At 45.4% G+C, this 19,807-nt stretch overlaps 1 protein-coding gene across 1 annotated transcript in view; it reads right to left on the reverse strand.

The window, feature by feature from the left end:
• Positions 1-19,807, reverse strand: part of SORBS1 (sorbin and SH3 domain containing 1) — a 116,243-nt gene that overhangs the window by 10,635 nt on the left and 85,801 nt on the right. Inside the window, exons 26-33 of the mRNA XM_088669455.1 lie at positions 18,235-18,402; positions 15,754-15,800; positions 12,937-13,051; positions 12,303-12,428; positions 10,290-10,484; positions 8,095-8,823; positions 6,182-6,298; positions 151-210 (exon numbers count right to left, since the gene is read on the reverse strand). Of these exons, the coding sequence (XP_088525581.1) occupies positions 151-210; positions 6,182-6,298; positions 8,095-8,823; positions 10,290-10,484; positions 12,303-12,428; positions 12,937-13,051; positions 15,754-15,800; positions 18,235-18,402 (1,557 nt within the window). The remainder of the gene's footprint in view (positions 1-150; positions 211-6,181; positions 6,299-8,094; positions 8,824-10,289; positions 10,485-12,302; positions 12,429-12,936; positions 13,052-15,753; positions 15,801-18,234; positions 18,403-19,807) is intronic.

Genomic DNA, 19,807 nt, shown 5'->3' on the forward strand with positions numbered 1-19,807 from the left:
TGAAAGGCCATCAACATGGGATAAAACATCCCCTACCACTCTCTGGAAACCATTTGGATCCATTAAGTATGAAATGGAAATAAGAGAGAATGGCGCTGCATGAACAATGCTAAAATGGAGGCTGCAGATATGAATCTCAGGCGATCTTACCACATAGCTCTTTTCAGATTCTGTGAGATCTGGTCCTGGCCTCAATGAATGATGAGAAGGCTGTGTGATCACCAAAGCACATGGTAAGGGAGACATTTTTAGCAAATGCACTAGCAAGTCAAATTCAAATCATAGGAAGAGAGCAAAACAAAAAGTAAGTAAGGGAAATTTGACATAAAAGACATTCGCCGCTGGATATTACTAAACAGCTGTGCCGTAGAGCACACTGTGACTCTGGCAAGAAGGATTAGAAGAAGAGGAGATAGAAGATGAAATGATGGGTTAGCAAAACAAAGACCGATGTTCAAAAAAAAATATCGTGGCACAGTTCCTGTGGAAAGACACAAAGAGCACAACCTCTAGACTCAGTGATTTAATGGGGAATTACCAGGGGAGGAAACGGAAATGTGTAGAATACTTTGGAGCCTTGCTTTGGAGCCCCTGATGGTAGGATTTGCCAGACAATGAGATGAATTAGCCTATAATTTTCTTATTCTTTTGTCCTCAACATTCTGTAACTCCTGACAGTCACAGGGTGGGAGGGGCCTTTTTATATAGAGAGCATGTTGGCTTTTTCTTTTAATTTACACACTTATATTTACACACCTGTGGAGGTACTTTGGTATGTTCTGTATTACCACCTTTTCACGTGGGACCATTTTGCTTCCAAACAGGTAGGCATTTGATCACCCATGTTTCCTATTAAGGGGATTTTTGGTAAATGAATAAAATACAGCCGTACCTTGGATCTCAAACGGCTTGCAAGACGAACGTTTTGGGTCCCGAACGCCGCAAACCCGGAAGTGATTGTTCCTGTTTGCAAACGTTTTTTGGAACCTGAACATCCGCTGCGACTTCCGCGGCTTCCAATTGGCTGCAGGAGCTTCCTGCAGCCAATGGAAGCCGTGCCTTGGTTTTCGAACATTTTCGGAAGTCGGACGGACTTGCGGAACGGATTCCGTTTGACTTCCAAGGTACCACTGTATTATGAAACTGGGATGCACCCAAGTTTCAGCCCCTTTATCAGTTTGAAAGCAAATGGGCCCACGAAGGAAACAACTGTGTGAAATGGCTGAAATATAACTGACCAGGAAATGCAATTATGTCACCTAGATTAAATCAAGATTACGCTATTTTTAAAAAAATCCGCTGCATGTTAATTAGCTCACCAGTTTGTGAGCTAGGGTGTTTGTGTTGCTTAAATGTAATTCTTGTGGTTTATTATTATTAAATTATTATGTTTATTATTATTATTATTATTATTATTATTATTATTATTATTATTATTAAGGCATTTCTTTACCTGCAGACCTCTTCATCCCTCCCCCCAAACATGTGCATTTATTTATTATTTTATTTCACAAAAATTTATAAACCGCTTGATTGTAAAGGGGGGTGGGGATGGCAAACCCACGTCAACGTGGTTTTATAAAGTGGTATATATATGCCTGCCAATTTAAGATTGTACTCTAGCCACAAAAGCTTATGGCAGAATATATTTGTTTGCCCTTAAGCTGCTACGACTACAGCTGCCCCTCTGGTGGGGGGGGGGGAGAGAACAAATTGGAGTCCTTTCTCGGGATAGGAGAAGCAGGCACAAGTGATACAGATAGGAAGGCTTCCAAGTTTACACTTTGCTGCTAGCCTCGACTCATTTCCCTTTTCTGTATCTCCTCTCCCCCTCTCCCTTTTCTATAACTGCGAATGTCTGCTGTGGCAATTTTCCACTTAGACGGAAGGAGAGTACATTCAAGTTACTGGGCACAAGCTGTCACAGTTCACAGACATAAATGTCAGTTGCAGAAGAATGCATTTGGGCTCAGGCACACAAGCCAGATTAATTTTTTTATGGAGCTTATTTATTCACATACAATAATCTCCCGATGGATGGCAAGAGCCATGCTGTTTCAATTCCCATTTCAAAGCACCCAACACAGCAGCGACATCCATTTAAGCAAGAGATAACCTCACACTTTAACCAGTCTCCTGAAACCCTCAAGACAGAACCTGGGGAGAACAAATTGGGTAAAGTGGTCTTTCGCATCACTGAAATAATGATACGTAACCTCTCCCTTACGATTGCTATGATTTGGCTTCATGACAGGCGGGAGAGTGCCTTTCAGCTGTATTGTTACCGAAGAGCACCTCTGTTCTCTCTACTCAGCTCCCAACTTGTCTCTCAATTCCTACTGTGTCTGTAATGGCTATCCTAGCTTTTCAATAAAAAAATTCCTTCAGTAGCACCTTAAAGACCAACTATGTTTTTATTTTGGTATGAGCTTTCGTGTGCATGCACACTTCTTCAGATACAGTGAAATAGAAGTCCCCAGGCACTTATGTAGAGAAGGGGTGGGGAGAGGTGGGGATGGGGAGGGGAGGGGGGATCACTCAGAAGGGTGGTGGAAGTGGGTGATTGACTGACTGATAGCTGGTGATGACCGAAAACGACTGCAAATGGTTTTGCATGAAAAAGCAAGGGTTGAGATGGCTGAAGATCGCTTATCATGTATAATGAGATAAGAATCCGATATCTCTGTTCAAACCAGGTCCCTCCATGGTTTTGAGCTTGGTGATAAGTTGTAATTCAGCAACTTCTCTTTCCAGTCTATTTCTGAAATTCTTTTCAAGACATTATGTGTTGCAGGGCAAATTGCTGCATTATCTATTGGCTTGGAAGACAACACCTTTGTGCCTTGCATCCTAATGCAATTAGCGCAACAGCTTGCCACTCACTAATTAGCTGTTGAGAGTCCGGATTATGTGATCTTCCAGCTAGTAGCGTGACATACACACAAACACATCCAGGGTTTATTGCCCTCTGTTCAGAAAAGGTCACACCTTTGTGTTTTCCCTTTAAAAATAATAATTTGTCACTTGTGGTTTTCCTTTTCTGAGACTATTGTTAAGAGCTTGGGGGAAGGTTTCAAACCTGTGACCCTGTGTTTGGGAGGCTGGAATCTAGCATTGTTTCTCAAATTTGGGACTACAACTCCCATCATCCCTGACCACGGGACCTGCTAGCTAGGGATGGTGGGAGTTGTAGTCCAACAGCAGCTGGGAACCCAAATTTGAGAAACACTGAGATAGGATTATAGCGAGGTAGGACAGCTTAAAATACATATTTCACATCTGGCAACCAACGAGCCCCTTTGGTTTCAGATAGTACATGGGTAGACGAGTCTAAAAAGCCCGGGACACAAATTTTCACGGCCCTCTAGCGATTAAGGAGCTCATTTACCAGAAGTAATGTATTCAGCATTAACTTTGGAAGTGTATACTCTATTCTGACCAAACTACGCCTCGCCAACCAAGTGCGCCACATAATCCCGTATATCCTAGAAGACGAGACGGAACAATAGGTGCACATGAAGATAGACACAGTCGAAAACACCCCCACCACAGCATACTCATTCTTCTAAAACAAACTACGGGAAATCCCCACAACACTATAACAGGTCCACACAGTCCACGTTCAAAGCATGGAAGAAAAAAGTGGATGAACTGTCTCCAACCCCATCCCCACTAACCTCGCTGGGACCACCATCCACAACTCCATCACACAGCCCCAAACTTTCAAATAAAAAAATGGCAAGCCATAGCCTTGCAGCATCTAACAGATGTCTGCAAAAATAAACCCATACTGACACAAGAAATAAAAGACAAACTAGGGGATACTCAAATACCCTGGCTAACACTCTACCAGCTACATGCCTTCTTAAACACCCCAACAGTAGAAACATTAGCCACTAGGCCTTTGACCACCTTCAAAAAACTTCTCCTGACAGCAAAGGGATGGTATCCACAAATAACAAAATACTGCTCCAGAATCCCACAAACCTCATATCAATCAAAAAACAATGGGTGCATGGCATACCTTATGAAATAAACCCTACCCAATGGACTAAACTGTGGCCAAAACCACCCTTTAATCTCAGCCCCCCAAAAGGAAACTCGTTGAGAAGCTTATCTACAGATGGTACCCAACACCACGTAAGTTGGTGCCGATACACCCAGAATCCTCACAAAAATGCTGGAGAGGTTGCACCTCTACAGGCACTTGCCTCCATATATGGTGGGATTGCCCCATTTTGGGCATCAGTCCTACTAGAAATATGCAAAAGAACAAAGCAGGTATTGGAAGATACCCCAGAACTGGACTTACTGAATATTTTCCAGGACGATAATGCACACTCACACTGCAAAGAACTCACAAGCCACCTGCTCTCAGCAGCCAGAAGCATTATAACTAGACACTGGCGGGACATGTCAGGAGTGAACATGGACCACTGGTACCAAACCATATGGGAAACAGTCCTCCTAGAAAAGCTAACGAAGAAACTGAAACTAGCACGGGGACAAATAAAAGAGGACACCTTCACCCCAGGTAAAGGTAAAGGGACCCCTGACCATTACGTCTAGTCGTAACCGACTCTGGGGTTGCAGCGCTCATCTCACGTTATTGGCCGAGGGAGCCGGCGTACAGCTTCCAGGTCATGTGGCCAGCATGACAAAGCCGCTCCTGGCGAACCAGAGCAGCACATGAAACGCCGTTTACCTTCCTGCCAGAGCAGTACCTATTTATCTACTTGCACTCTGACGTGCTTTCGAACTGCTAGGTTGGCAGGAGCTGGGACCGAGCAACGGGAGCTCACCCTGTCGCGGAGATTTGAACCGTCGACCTTCTCATCGGCAAGCCCTACACTCCAGTGTAGCTCCCCTTTATTACACACACAGTCCAACAAGACAACAGCAAGAACCCACTGATAGCATACGGATCGAAGTGGGTAAGTTGACCTAACAACCCCTCCCAAACACATGTAAACAAAACTCATTGCAGACAGCCAACTATGCCCTGGGACCCCCAACCTCTCACTGCCAATGAAAGCTTAGCAAAGAGAAAGAGAACCTACCCACGTGATGCTGACACAAAAACCTTGACTTGCAAAAAAGTTGGACACAGTTTATATGAGGACACTAACATGGAATCCTGGCTGAGATTAATAGGGCCTGTGCTAATTTAGCACATTAGGCAGTGTTCCATAAATGCACCTTATTCATCGCTGTGAACATAGAAAAATGATTTACATTGAGTCAGATCTGGGCCCATCTAGGCCAGTATTACCTATTAATTAACACCAGATACAGCTTTTTCCATGTCACTCGTAATGAAAATGTTTTTTTCCCCCAACAGGCTTAGTTCAACCATTTGAACTAACCATTTGTGAAGCTAACAACCTTAAACCCGACCGATTAATATTCTCAATGAAGACAGGATCAAATTTATACGGATGAAAAAGGAAGATCTTGAGAGGATGCTACCAGTCAGAATAACAGACAGAAAAAGTAAAGCACAGGCAAAGATCTCAAAACGGTGCTAATAAATTTCATGGTATAAAATAATACGAAGGATCTATAAAATGGTCGACATGTTTTACTTAAAAGTCTCCTTGTGGGGAATAAAGAATACAGTTTTCCTGTTAAGGCAATACCTTAATTAAGACATGCTATTGCCTTAATAGGAGAACTGTATTGTGACCCTGAAGGTGGTCTTGAACTGAAATGGGTTGAGCGTTTTCTAAGGCCTTTCTGCTATTTTATAAAATTCAAGTACTGTTTTAAAGTTTCCTCCCTCATGCCTTTTGTGCTTGGTGGGTGTACATTTCTTTTACTTTTGCTAGTCAGAGCAGACAATTGGCTCATAGATCAGGCATAGGCAAACTCCGGCCCTCCAGGTGTTTGGGACTACAATTCCCATCATCCTTAGCTAACAGGGCCAGTGGTCAGGGATGATGGGAATTGTAGTCTCAAAACATCTGGAGGGCCGGAGTTTGCCTATGCCTTATGGTCTCTGGCTCAGATTAAGGCAACAACAATGTATTTATTAGTCCAACCTAATCGAATACACATAGCAATTTACTAAATATAAAATATGTACTTGACCTCTGAAATTCACATGTTGATAAGCAACAGCAGTGAGCATGAAATACCAATCGATGACATTCCCCCCCAGGCCCCAAACTCCCGTGATTACCTGTGGGACGTTGACCGTGCGTGAGAGTCTGGGAGGTGCTTGCGTTCTAACCGCAAAGGAAGAAATTGCAGAGGGAGACAGAAGAGCAGATGGAGAGAATGGTTTTGCGTTGACAGACTTTTAAAAAGGAAGGAAAAGTTGGTCAGCAAAGGGAAATGACCCGTCCCGACACATCGTTGCAGCAATGATGCTCTCGCAAACAAGAAAACGTGTTCTGGACTCAGTGCAAATATCGTGTCAACAAGTCCATGCAAAAAACAGGCATGCCTTTTCAAAGTTGTCGGTCCCACATTAGTATCGCAAGCTTAATGCACTTTGAACGAATGTTGTTAGGTCAATGACATGACTCCCCTGAGAACATTGAGACAAGAATCAGTGTATGCCTGGAAATGTGTTTACTTATAAATTCAATCCCTTTCCGGTTGTTCCTCCACAGGTCTCAAGGGGTTAGGCACACACCATGCATTGAAAAAGTACATTTTAAAGCACCCGGAGAGTTGTAGTTTGTAAGGGGTCTGGGAACTGTAGCACTGTGGGGAGCAAACTACAGTTTCGGGGATTCTTTGGGGCAGGAGAGATGCAAATTTCATGTATTGTGTGTACGCAGCCTTATGCCAAAACCAATATATGAGATCCAGCTGAAATCAACACCTTTGGTGCTTCTAAGAGTTTTCCCAGCCTGCATGTTACTAGTCCAGGTCTACAACTCATTGGCAAGTACTATTCTCTCCAATCCTGAGATGGACGTAGACTAATGAATCCCTACTAAAACAGCCCCACAGCAAACATTTTTTTTGTCCTGCTATGCAAAAGAGCATGCCTCCCACCCAGCCTGGCAGCCAACTACCTACCGTATTTACTCGAAGCTAACGCTCACCCTTTTTGGCCAAATTACATTGTGGAAATTAAGGTGCGCATTAGATTCAACAGCACATTTATATTCACTGGCAAATGCTCTTTTTTTTGTTTGTTTCAAGGTTCTGAAAACTGAGGTGTGCGTTAGATTCAATGGAGCACTCGACTCGAGTAAATACGGTACTTTCACTGTCTTGCTGATAGTACCATAGGTTTGCCAGGTCTGCCGAGGTTCAAACCCCCAGTTAAATTGGGTGCCTGGAAAAGCAATAGATATATGCTGGAGGCAGATGAAGGCACCTAGAGGCACCGATAAGTCCTTTCCCTGGAGGACCAGAGATGGAACATTTCCACTGCGTTCCTCCACACACACACCCTTTCAAGATTACCATTAGCAGTTGTCTGAGCGAGTGCATCCGTTTTGCTAAATGACACCGTAGCTTAAAGAGTGTTTTCCATTTGGGATACCTGAGCAGGATCCTAACATCTTACGGGAACACAGACTACAGCTACTTTGCATACAGCATTCCTTGGATCACGAAAGCAAAGCTGCTCTCAAGACACATCCTTTGAGAGCCACCGCCCAACAGACTAGGCCGGAGCTTTCCAAACCTTTCATGACGGCGGCGCCCTTTTTAAATGTGCGACACACAGTTTGGATAACTCTGGACTAGACTGTATATGAGAACCACTTCTCATCTTGGGACCCATTCCAAAATGATCTCCACTCTGTTGACTCTTCCAACGCAACAGGCTCGGGGGACAAAGTTTTGCTGTTAGTTCCCATCAAGCTAGAAGGAATATACCAGCAGCTAGAACAGTGTTTCCCAAATTTAGGTCTCCAGCTGTGTTTGGACTACAGTTCCCATCATCCCTGACCACTGGGTCCTGCTGGTGAGGGATGATGGGAGTTGTAGTCCACAAAACAAAACAGCTAGAGACGCAAGTTTGGGAAACACTTGAGCTAGTAGGAGCTGCAACCCGGGTCAGTGGCACACACAGGCAACACTCAAACGTACAGCGATGTTAACCTCGGGACACGCATGCAGAAGAAATACCTTGAAGGGCCTGCTTTGATTTCCCCTCTGTTCAACTTGCTTATAATTGCACCTGGAGCTACCTCCCTGCTCCTGATACAGCGTGCTCTCGTCAGTGGTGCGAAGAGATTTCTTTTGTGAGCTAACGGCCTTCTCCAGCTCTGACAGGCACCTCGCCCTACAGATCTCAGGGATGCCACCGCAACTTCTGTCGGCTGCAATGCAATCCTCCCTCTCAATTCTCCGTCTCGGTCCTTGGCTCTTCTGCAACTTGCCTTGGCGTTCAGTGGCATCGCTGAGCTCTGAGAGGAAGCTGTCGGGGCTGCCAACTACAGAGCAAGGCGAATCGCAGTAGCTCGTTTGTGGGGAAGGGGAGCTAGCAAACCTCTCTCCGCTCTGCCGAGCCGCCAGGCTGACATTTTGGGTGGGCGACTGAGGCTCATACGGGGACGGAGGCAGCGGGGAAATGATAGAGGTAGGGGTCGAGGAACTGGACATGTTAGAGGGATGGAGGCTGATGGAAGGCGAGGGGCTGGCCACCGCCGAAGGGGTGAGATAGTCGACGTTGAAGAGAGAGGCGTCAGGAAGAGGTGGTAATGGAGGGGTGACGGGGGGAGCGTGGCCACGGGGCGTCCCCAAGGTCAGGGAAATCCACTCGGAGGTGACGGCCTGCAACTCGGGAGACGGGGCTGGGCGCATGGGGGGCAAAGGGGGAGGAGTTGGGGTGAAAAGCAGCTCAGAACTGGGAGACTTGACGAAAAGAAAATGAGAAAGGAAGAAAGGAAGAAAGAAAGAAAGAAAGAAAGAAAGAGAAAGAAAGGAAGGAAGGTTATTAAAAATAATAATATAAAATGAAGCGTGTACAACAAAAGAATGGAGAAAAGTGGAAAAGCCAGTGCATGGCTGAGCACTGACAATTTAGGGTGTTTCAAAGGTTCAGAGAATAGAGGAATAGAAATAAGCGTGCACCCAACTGCTCCCAAGAGCCCTCCTTTGGGTCAGTGGTACAGGACAATGAAGTGCAGTGAGAATTGGTTGCTCATTTCAGGACTAGTTTGACCCTATCGGTCCTGCCCAACTAACGCTGCAATCCTACCAGTTAGGCGGCATCCATCTCATGGTCTTCACAAAGACTAAAGCTGCCTAACGGCATTCATGATTGTCATCTAAAGGGTTGGCAGGCAATATATTTTCATAGGAACGGAAGCCTCCCTCTTATCACGCGTGTGCTTGTTTCCTTTTTTTGTTCCTCGATCACTGCCAAACTGCTCTCCAGGAGACTTTCTGCAGCAGCTCGGGAAGCATCTCTTAAAATCCCAAACATAACACAACACCCTTCGAGCAATGAAGTCAGCATTGCTCTGGTAGAAACTGTGAGCAGATGGAACAGGAGGGGGAAATGTACAACTGCTTTCTACCCGTGCTTATGCTGTTTGGGAACTATTTTTAAAATACGTGCATGTGGTTCCATCAGAAGTGGGTGCTTACCAATTTTACCACATGGCTATTTATTTTTTAAAAACTGTAAAGGCTGGGCTTTGCCATTTCTAAAACTATTTTCTAAAACTGTGTTTGCCTCTGTACACAACTAGAATTATTGGTGCAAACCCTCTTCCTGCTCAAAGTTAAGGAGGAATGCATAGGCAAAGTCCTTAAGGTTCAATTGTATGACCCTGTTTATTTCACTCTCGCCAGAATTGCTTTGGCTGTAACTCTAAGCCAAACCATGGCTTAATTCAAATGAATGGGGCATGCAGATTCCTCGATAGCTTGTGGTCGCTTTGCTCCCGATGCTGCTTTGCTGCTGTGAGAACAGCCGTGATTTAACACAGGGTATCCTTGGGTTATGGCTCATGGTTTGTCTGGAGCAAGGCAAACACACAAGCCTGGGCTATGCCAACATGCTTAGCTTGCAGCAGCAGCAGAGCCAAGAAAGGCCACCACAATCTCCTCTCTGTGCTTTCATACAGAGCAAGGCCTGATTTAGTGTCGTGTGTGAAACAGGTGGTTTGAGCTTTCCTAAACGGTGAGCTTATTGTCAACCCTTTCCACAACTGCCACTCCATACAGGGCAATGCAAAAGATGTATCTTTTGAATATACCGCTGGCAAATGTGTTCTTCTTACTAACTAAGAGTGATTAGCAGGGGAAGGGGACTCTCTAGCAAAAAACAGCAACAGCTTACGGTTTCACAAGGCTCGATTCAGAGCAGGTACCTGCGGGGATGTTGTCAGGCTGCGGTTTGGGGAGTGGCAGAACGACAAGCTGCCATAGTCGAGTGTGTTCTTCAGCACGGGCTGCTTGAAAATGTCCACGTATGTGACCGGGAAGATGCCTTGGCGGTGAGTGCTGGGGATTTTCCCTTCATACCAGTTTTCGTCCACTTGCCGAATCAGTGTGATCCTCTCGCCCTGCGGAGAAAGTATGAATGGGCACATCAAGCTCCTGATCTGCAGCAAGACTTTCAACCCCGCTGCTCAGGTAGGGAGGCTGAATTTGCACACCTGCCTATGCTTTCGGTTTGCACGGAACTGCTAAAAGGGATTCGACACATGATCCCGATTTTAAATCAGATTTGCAGACCCTCTAGTTGGCTTTCAGAAGCAACAGAGAGCATGACTGCGGCTACCCGACTCCTGGACCGGTGGCCAAACTGTGATGAAACATATTGGTGAGGGGGACAAGAGGGAAGGATTCCAGGAATGGCCACAAAGCTACTGTCAGACGTTGGTACTTGCTGAATTCCAGTCTGAGACCCAACCATGAAGCAGAACACAAGGTGAAAAAGGCAACCATTGTATGGACAAGATCACTGCCCTGGCTCTCGCCCAAGAACAATGACAGATGCGCTTTCTTCTAAATGAAGTAGCCACGCTTTTCTCCAGCAGACTGACTGTTCAAACTCAGCAACAGGAGAAAAACAGGAATTAATCTAGATGCCCCTTATGTGTCAGCAAGGATCAAGCCAACTTAGGAGAGGAGCTTCCAGGTTCCCTAAACACAGTTCAGGGACAAGGCTTTCAGAATCAGGGAACCGGGATCTGAGACTGCAGAGATAAGAGAGAAGATAACCTTTATTGTCATTGTTCCCCTTGTGGGAACAACGAAATTACTCAGTTACCACATCCACTCAGATAAAGCATTCCACATAATCCAAAATTACTACAAAACCCTAATTAAAACAGTGCAATACGATACAATATAACAAGTAAAATAAGATGACTTCAAAGTTCAGACTTTCTAGGTAAAGGTAAAGGGACCCCTGACCATTAGGTTTAGTCGTGACCGACTCTGGGGTTGTGCGCTCATCTTGCATTATTGGCCGAGGGAGCCGGCGTACAGCTTCCAGGTCATGTGGCCAGCATGACAAAGCCGCTTCTGGCAAACCAGAGCAGCACACGGAAACGCCGTTTACCTTCCCGCTGCAGCGGTACCTATTTATCTACTTGCACTTTGACGTGCTTTCGAACTGCTAGGTTGGCAGGAGCTGGGACCGAGCAACGGGAGCTCACCCCGTCACAGGGATTCGAACCGCCGACCTTCTGATCAGCAAGCCCTAGGCTCAGTGGTTTAACCACAGCGCCACCTGGGTAAGTTTGCAATACGATGCAATATAAAAAGTAAAATAAGATGACTTCAAAGTTCAGACTTTTTGTTTAAGGCCAAAATCGCTCTAGAAAAGAATCTGTGCTTGAGACGGCTCGTTCTTGCCTGCATTGTTCTATATATCTGTCCTGATGGCAAGAGCTCAAATAAACGGTGACAGGAGCATGAAGTTGTGAGAACAACCAACCCTGCCCACCTGCCACACTTCTGAACAGAGGCAGCAAAGTCCCCTTGCTCACAGGAATACTTATCTCATCAAGAGCTCCTGGCTTCAGGCCTGGGACTCCTTCTTGGGAGCCGGGTCTCCTCCTGCCACTCGATGTGGCGTCCCAGCCTTGGAGAAAACACATAGCTTTGCAGCATGTGTTAACCCTGACCACAGTTCGCCAACAAACCAAACTCTAAAGCCTGGTTTTTTTTTCAATTATGGCTTGGCCCTACATGTGAATCCAGCAGCCTTTCTTAATTAACCATGGCTAAGTGTGACCATAGACACTCGCCAAGCTACAAAGGAGCGAGACAAGGGCAGCCAGGAAACAAAATAGAAAGCCTGCTTTGAAACAAACAAACAAACAAACAAACACCCTTTCTCATTTATTTTCATGATCCAAAGACCCCTGTACCTTTCTGAAGGACATTTCCACTTGAGTGTCACCATTGAAATTGAACTTGGCAATAGCTTCTCCATATTCCAGGACTTGTATTGGTGATGTTTTCTTAGGCTGAGCTTTTTCTGTGGGAGGGAGTAGCTATAAAAAAAACAACAACACACCAAAAGGCAGATATGAGGACTCCAGTCATTGGATTCCAGTACCAGGTTAGATGTGGATGTGCAAGATAGCTTGACCCTATTTCTGACTGACTCGGCTGAGATGCAATGCCTAAACCATGGTTTGGCAATTGGAAACCATCCCTGTGCAACGTTGTGAAAAAAATGAGGAAAGGGTGAATTATGTAAGTCCCAAGAAACACCCAACAGTGGTTTAACACTGCATCTGAATCAAAACTCTTGTGTTACACACCAGAACAAATCCAAAGCATAATTCTCGTAAGGGGTGATAATAAAACAGTTTTAATGGTTAAAGCGTCTCAGGTAAGTTTGAAAAAATGAATGTGGCCACAAAATATTTCTCACAAATGTTCCATATTGTGGCTGATTTGAAATTGCTCCTTTGGGAAGATGGGCGAGATATAAATTGAATTAAACAAACCAAGCCTCACCACTTTGACTCATTGTATCTGCAGCAAAACAAGTACCTCTATGTATGATTGTGGGAAAATTCCAACTCTGCCATGGTGTTCGCCTTCAAACCAATTCTGATCAATTTGCTTATAAATGTAAACAACATCCCCTTTCTTCAATGGGAGCTCCCTGTTAAAAACATACAGGTTATGTGTTAATGCGCAATTAACATCCCTTGTAAATATTAATACAAGTAGCATATGCATGCCCCTTATCTGTAAGCACTAATCATAGAATCATAGAGTTGGAAGAGACCACAAGGGCCATCCAGTCCAACCAGGAAACACCATCAAAGCATTCTTGACATATGCCTGTCAAGCCTCTGCTTAAAGACCTCCAAAGGAGGACACTCCACCACATTCCTTGGCAGCAAATTCCACTGTCGAACAGCTCTTACTGTCAGGAAGTTCTTCCTAATGTTTGGGTCGAATCTTCTTTCATGACATCCTCTAATATATTTGACCATGGCTATCATATCACCCCTTAACCTTCTCTTCTCCAGGCTAAACATACCCAGCTCCCTAAGCCGTTCCTCATAAGGCATCGTTTCCAGGCCTTTGACCATTTTGGTTGCCCTCCTCTGGACACGTTCCAGCTTGTCAGCATCCTTCTTGAACTGTGGCGCCCAGAACTGGACACAGTACTCCAGGTGAGGTCTGACCAGAGCACAATACTGGAGATTCCCCAGATCCAAATTCTTGCAGACCTCCAAAAAGAGGCAAACCTGGACCTAGAGAACTTCCCTCAATAATTCCTCCCTCTGGACAACTTCCACAGTACAGACCCTTTAGTGCCACGGGGACATTGTTTTTCCACAATTAGATGGAATTAACAGGGATATTATGCATAAGCATTTAACAAAACGCTTTATTATTATTCAGCATTACTTTCCCTGATATTCAAGACCCTTCTACTTCAGAGTTTTTTCACCATTAAAAAAATGAAAACAATTAGATGAAGCTAGCCGAATCAGAAACTGGCATGAAGGCTTTCCATCACTAAGCCCCGCCTGCTATTTTTAAGAAGCAATAAATTGGGACTGAATCTGCAAACGGTAAATGTTTGAGGGCAAAGGAGCCCATAAGAGCCTCTTGGACTAGCTATACTAGGGTGGCTGGTGCTGCAATTGCGTTTTGCAACAAAAAAACACACAATAAATTGGGTCTAGGGAAACCTGCGGGAAGATAACGTGCGAAACCATGGAATGCAATGGGCTGGCAAGCAAGTTGTCTGGCTACTTGGTAAAAAGCGAGTGGAGAAAAGATTAAAATTCCAGAGGGAAAGACTAGCTTGGAAGCAACCACAGCCACATAGGTTTTAAGGTAGAGCATTACAGAGCCTCCAAGTGTCCCTATTTTCCAGGGACAGTCCCGGATTTACAGAAGCTGTCCCTGTTTCTGATTTGATCCCGGAATGCCCCGCTTTCCCCTAGGACGTCCCTATTTTCATCGGAGAAATGTTGGAGGGTATGGAGTTACGCAACTCCGAGCCAAAGAGATAAGCCACTATAGCACCTTTAGAAGACATCTGAAGGCAGCCCTGTCTGGGGAAGTCTTTTTAATGTTTAATGTTTTGTTTTTATATATGTTGGAAGCTGCCCAGAGTGGCTGGGGCAACCCAGTCAGATGGGCAGGGTATAAATGACAAAAGTAAATTATCAATTATGAAGTTGTTGTTGTTGCTGTTACTGAATAAGGTAAAGGGACCCCTGACCATTAGGTCCAGTCGTGACCAACTCTGGGGTTGCGGTACTCATCTCGCGTTATTGGCCGAGGGATCCGGCGTACAGCTTCCAGGTCATGTGGCCAGTCAAGTTGCTTCTGGCAAACCAGAGCAGCACACGGAAATGCCATTTACCTTCCCGCCGGAGCGGTACCTATTTATCTACTTGCACTTTGACATGCCTTGGCATGGAGCTGGGACCGAGCAATGGGAACTCACCCTGTCGCGGGGATTCGAACCGCCGACCTTCTGATTGGCAAGCCCTAGGCTTTACAGATTAAACTTTACAGATTAAACTCCCTTGAGTTGTGCATGGAGGGCAGATTCAAAGCACTGGAGTAAGAGAAACTCTCCAATTTAATGTTAAACAAGAAGACCGTTACCCTGTACTGTACTAGCTTTTCCCAACCTGAACTCCTCCATATGTTATGCCAGTGTTTCTCAACCTTTTTTGGGCCAAGGCACACTTGTTCCATGAAAAAAATCACGAGGCACACCACCATTAAAAAAGTTAAAAAAATTAACTCTGTGCCGCCCTATATTGGCTATATAATTATGACTGTAAGAAACACTTGCCAATTGCTGTGTTGGTTGCAATCTCCTGTAATAAGGCTTCACAAGCCGCTGATTTCTCTGCCAGCACAATCCTTTGCTCAGCAAGTTTCAGGTTGAGCTCATCCAGCCAGCTTCTTTAAGTTTGTCTAAAACCACCCTCCCGTGGTGGTGGCTGTTGAGAGCTGTGCTCGCCCCGCGTCGTGACCCGGCCGGCTTCCTTTCCGGCGGGTCAGTGATGTGTATTGGCGGCCGCCAGGCACGTGACAATGCAAATCGCCCTTCTCGTCGCCGCACGTCGCGGCACACCAGCCAGCGTCTCGCGGCACACTAGTGTGCCGCGGAACAGCGGTCGAGAAACGCTGTGTTATGCAATTAAAAATCTAGATGCACCCTTAAATGTCACAAGGAAGATAAAGAGCAACACTCTTCTGTTTGTTAACAATCACTGGAAGCGAGCACAGAAATTGGCAGGAGCACAGAGAAGCATTTTGTTGTTTTAACAACCAGAGTCTATCATTGGGGAGGGAAGCAAGCAGCCGTACGCATATACTCACTTGAGCGTCTGGGCTTTAAAGTCAAACTTCGCTCTGGCAGCTCTCATCTGAGGGTTAAAAACAACACATTTAAAACAATTGCCAAGTCCTCGGGACAGGGCCTTAAGTAGCATGGAAATCCCAGCCGCAGAAATGCTAAGGTCAGGTGTGGGATGGGGGCAAAAATACTATGAAGGGTTCATCCAGATGTTTTGCTATCTTAAATGACTGGGGAGTCCTGATCGGTGTTAAGCAGGGGTGGCCAACTTCCAAGAGAATGTGATCTACTCACAGAGTTAAAAATTGGCAGTAATCTACACCCTTTTGGGGGGTTCAGGTCAAAGTTGTTAAGCTTTTTAGGGAGGAGGAAAGCCCCATTTTTAGGGGTTCAGGTCAGAATTGTTTAGGGAAGCCAAAGTTGTTGAGCTTCTTTGGGGGGAGCCAGTGATCTACCACAGACGTCCAGTGATCTACCGGTAGATCGCGATCTACCTGTTGGACGTGCCTGGTGTTAAGGGTCTAGCTGGGGAGGGGGGAAATCCCACTCTCTCAACAGCCAGTGGCAAAATCTCCGTTTCTACTCTAAATGAAAAGCAAAAGTTGTGAATAATTGGGGGGGGGGTTACTTTTCGGCTTTTCTGCGAAACCAGTCTGATTGGAGACCGCGCACAAAAATGAACGTCGGTACCATGGGCAATGGCAGCATTTCAGTGCTGCCTCCTAAGTCTCAGAAAAAAACATTTCCAGCCAGTTTCGGAAGGAAACACAAAGCAGATTTGCCTAGGCTGGTGATAAGGGTTTGATAAACAGGCAGCGATCCACTCTGCATAGCAGAACGTTGTGTCTGGAAAAAACATGGCTCCAGGGACCCACAGAATTTAGGGTGACATCCCCTTCTGATATGCGTATCAGCAAGCTTGGCGGAGCTGGAGGACAAGGAGTCCCTCTTTACACGGCACTCTGGATATTTACCAAGGAAGCATCTCTTGGCGGCTACCTCTTCACCTGAACTGCGCGCACAAATTGTCAGTTTGATCGGCAGGAAAGAGACAAAAGGGAGAAGCCAATGGAGATAAAACTGAGGTTTTAATTAAAATAACTTCTATAGTTCTGAGGGAATAATATATATCATGGTAAAGGTAAAGACCCCTGGACAGTTAAGTCCAGTCAAAGGCGACTATGGGGTTGCAGCGCTCACTTCACTTTTCAAGCCGAGGGAGCTGGCGTTTGTCCAGAGACAGCTTTCCGGGTCATGTGACCAGCATGGCTAGACCGCTTCTGGCGCAACGGAACACCGTGACAGAAACCAGAGCGCATGGAAACGCCATTTACCTTCCCGCCACAGCGGTACCTATTTATCTACTTGCACTGGCGTGCTTTTTAACTCCTAGGTTACCAGAAACTAGGACAGAGCAACTGCCGACTTTCCGATCAGCAAGCCCAAGAGGGTTTAGACCACAGTACCACCCGCGTCCCTATAATAATATATAATATTTTAATCCAGAGAAGAGAGGAGGGGTGTTGGCAATTTTAAACTGCCTATGGGCTGCATACACGCATTCCTCCAGATTTATACCAGCACTCCCATCCCTCGTACCAATTCTAAAAGTGTAAGATGAGCATAGTAGTAGAACAACGTTTCAGGGTTCTTTTACCAGCTAATTGAAACGTTTCAGAAATGTTCTTTTAACACTCCTTGTGAAATTCTGCTAGCAATAAATACTACACAGTCGGCATCTTAAGCAAAGGAAATGCTTTTGGTCTTGAAGGATCACTATTTTTTATTTTAAAAATAAGCCAATTCCCAGCATTCGTCACATATAAGCTAAGGAGTAAAAAGACCACTGAATGCAACACAACATTGCTCTGGCGGGGGGCCTGGTGGAAAGGCTACATGCAGGTTGCGTAGCTCCTGTCAAATATGACTCATTGAAAAACCATTTCCCCCTTTTGTCTCTTTTTGCTGTTTGTAAATGAAATGTGCTGAGATATTCTGGGGTTGTCGTTTTTTTGTTTCTTGTTTGTTTTCCCGACCGGAAGAATATTAACGAAAGGAGAGGAGAGAAAGAACAGCGCCATCTAGGGTTTAATCCACTACAAGACAATCACATGGTCAGGATCAACAAGACAATGGAAGTTCTAAGCATAAGGCACAGACAAGGAGAGAATGTAGCATTACGTGATGCAAAAGATGAAGCAAATGCCCCCTCCGATTTTTGCCATAAAACTAACGGATATTTTAAAGGCATGCGTCACAAGTTGTGCACTAGCAATCCTCAGCAGGCATGCTTTTTTTAAAACACGCACATACAGCTTTTGGTACAGAGCCATTAATTCATTTCAACAAAGTTGAAAAAAGCAGTTTCTAAGTCAAGCGCGGATGGGGAAATTAAAAAAGTAACACACTTCTTGGATAGCTAATGTTGGCCTAAAAGCACAACGCTATGAAAGAGGCAAATATGAATCGGGTCCAAGCAGCAGACTGAGGCAACCAGAACAGACCTCTGACCCAGATCTCCTTTTTGCGGTATCGTCTACAATTAGGAGGTCCCCAAACCGCTCATTAGTGATAAATTGATGGTGCGTAGGAATGACCCCTGTGTGCCTTCTAGCTGCAATGTCAGCCTCTTCTTGCTCACGTCTAAGCCGTCTCTGGTCCTCTAAAAGTCTCTGCCATGAAATTGCATAAAATGGGCAGTAAATCAGCTAGTTTATGGCATTTCAAAATTGCCAGCAAATTATTATTATTATTATTATGCTTGCTTGCTTGTTTGTTTGTTCTTAAAAAACACCACCTCTCTCCAATGCATACTAGCTAAAAAACATAACGAAAAGTTTCCCACCCCACCCCAAAAAACCACAATAGAAGTACATCATTAAATGCTGCACACTGGACATTATCCTAAGAATTATCCTGGTCTGGAGAGCAGGATCACAAGATAACTGAATCCTCGCGGCCATGGCCACAAGCTTAGAAAGGATGGGGAACTCATGGAGGATAGAATTGTTATCACCAGGAACACCTCCCCTTCTGTTTTTGAGGCCAAGACGGCCATTGCTTATGCGGCCAAAATGGCGCCACCAATCCACAAGAGGGAAGTATCGACAGATCCGGGGGAGCCTCGAGGTTTGCAAATAATAATTAAATAAAAATTATTCAGAATCCCCATCCACACAAACGTTGTGAAAAGCCCAATGAGGACTGAATGTGATCAGTGTCCACAAACTGGTGACTGGGTGGGTTGTTAGGAATCTGGAAGGGGAAACCAGCGTCAGGGGTGGGACAGAGCTACTGGAACCAAGAATGGCAGCATTCCACATGGTAACATTTGCAGATCCCGCTTATATACACTGTACTAACAAGCAAACTCATTCCCCAAGTGTGGACCCTCCTGTAGCCAAAATAGCAACACCCGCACAAAAGAGGGCGGCATCAGAAGGACTGGGGGAACAACAAGGCTTGCACAAGTACTATATATATATGGTATATATTCCAAAAGGTAAAGGACCCTGGACGGTTAAGTCTAGAGAAAGGTGACTATGGGGATGCGGCGCTCATCTCGCTTTCAGGCCAAGGGAGCCGGCGTTTGTCCACAGACAGCTTTCCGGGTCATGTGTGGCCAGCATGACTGAACCGTTTCCGGCGCAACGGGACACTGTGACGGAAACCAGAGCACATGGAAATGCCGTTTGCCTTCCCGCCACAGTGGTACCTATTTATCTACCTGCACTGGCATGCTTTCGAGCTGCTAGGTTGGCAGGAGCTGGGACAGAGCAACAGGAGCTCACCCCGTCGCGGGGATTTGAACCACCAACCTTCTGATCAGCACGCCCAAGAGGCTCAGTGGTTTAGACCACAGCGCCACCCACGTCGCCTCTGACTGGACTTAACCATCCAGGGGTCCTTTACCTTTATTTTCAATAAGATTGTATGTTCTTCAGAAATGCACTTTGCTTACAAATGCTATCCAGATTTTGTTTTAGGAAAGCGACCCCAAAATTTATGGGCCTTAACGTGGATTGTGAGCCCATTGTGACTCCTTTAATTCCCTCTTTCTCCTCCTTTTTGGATTTT

This window comes from Zootoca vivipara, chromosome 5 (genome assembly GCF_965207765.1).
Source record: "Zootoca vivipara chromosome 5, rZooViv2.hap1.1, whole genome shotgun sequence".
Lineage (NCBI taxonomy): Eukaryota > Metazoa > Chordata > Lepidosauria > Squamata > Lacertidae > Zootoca > Zootoca vivipara.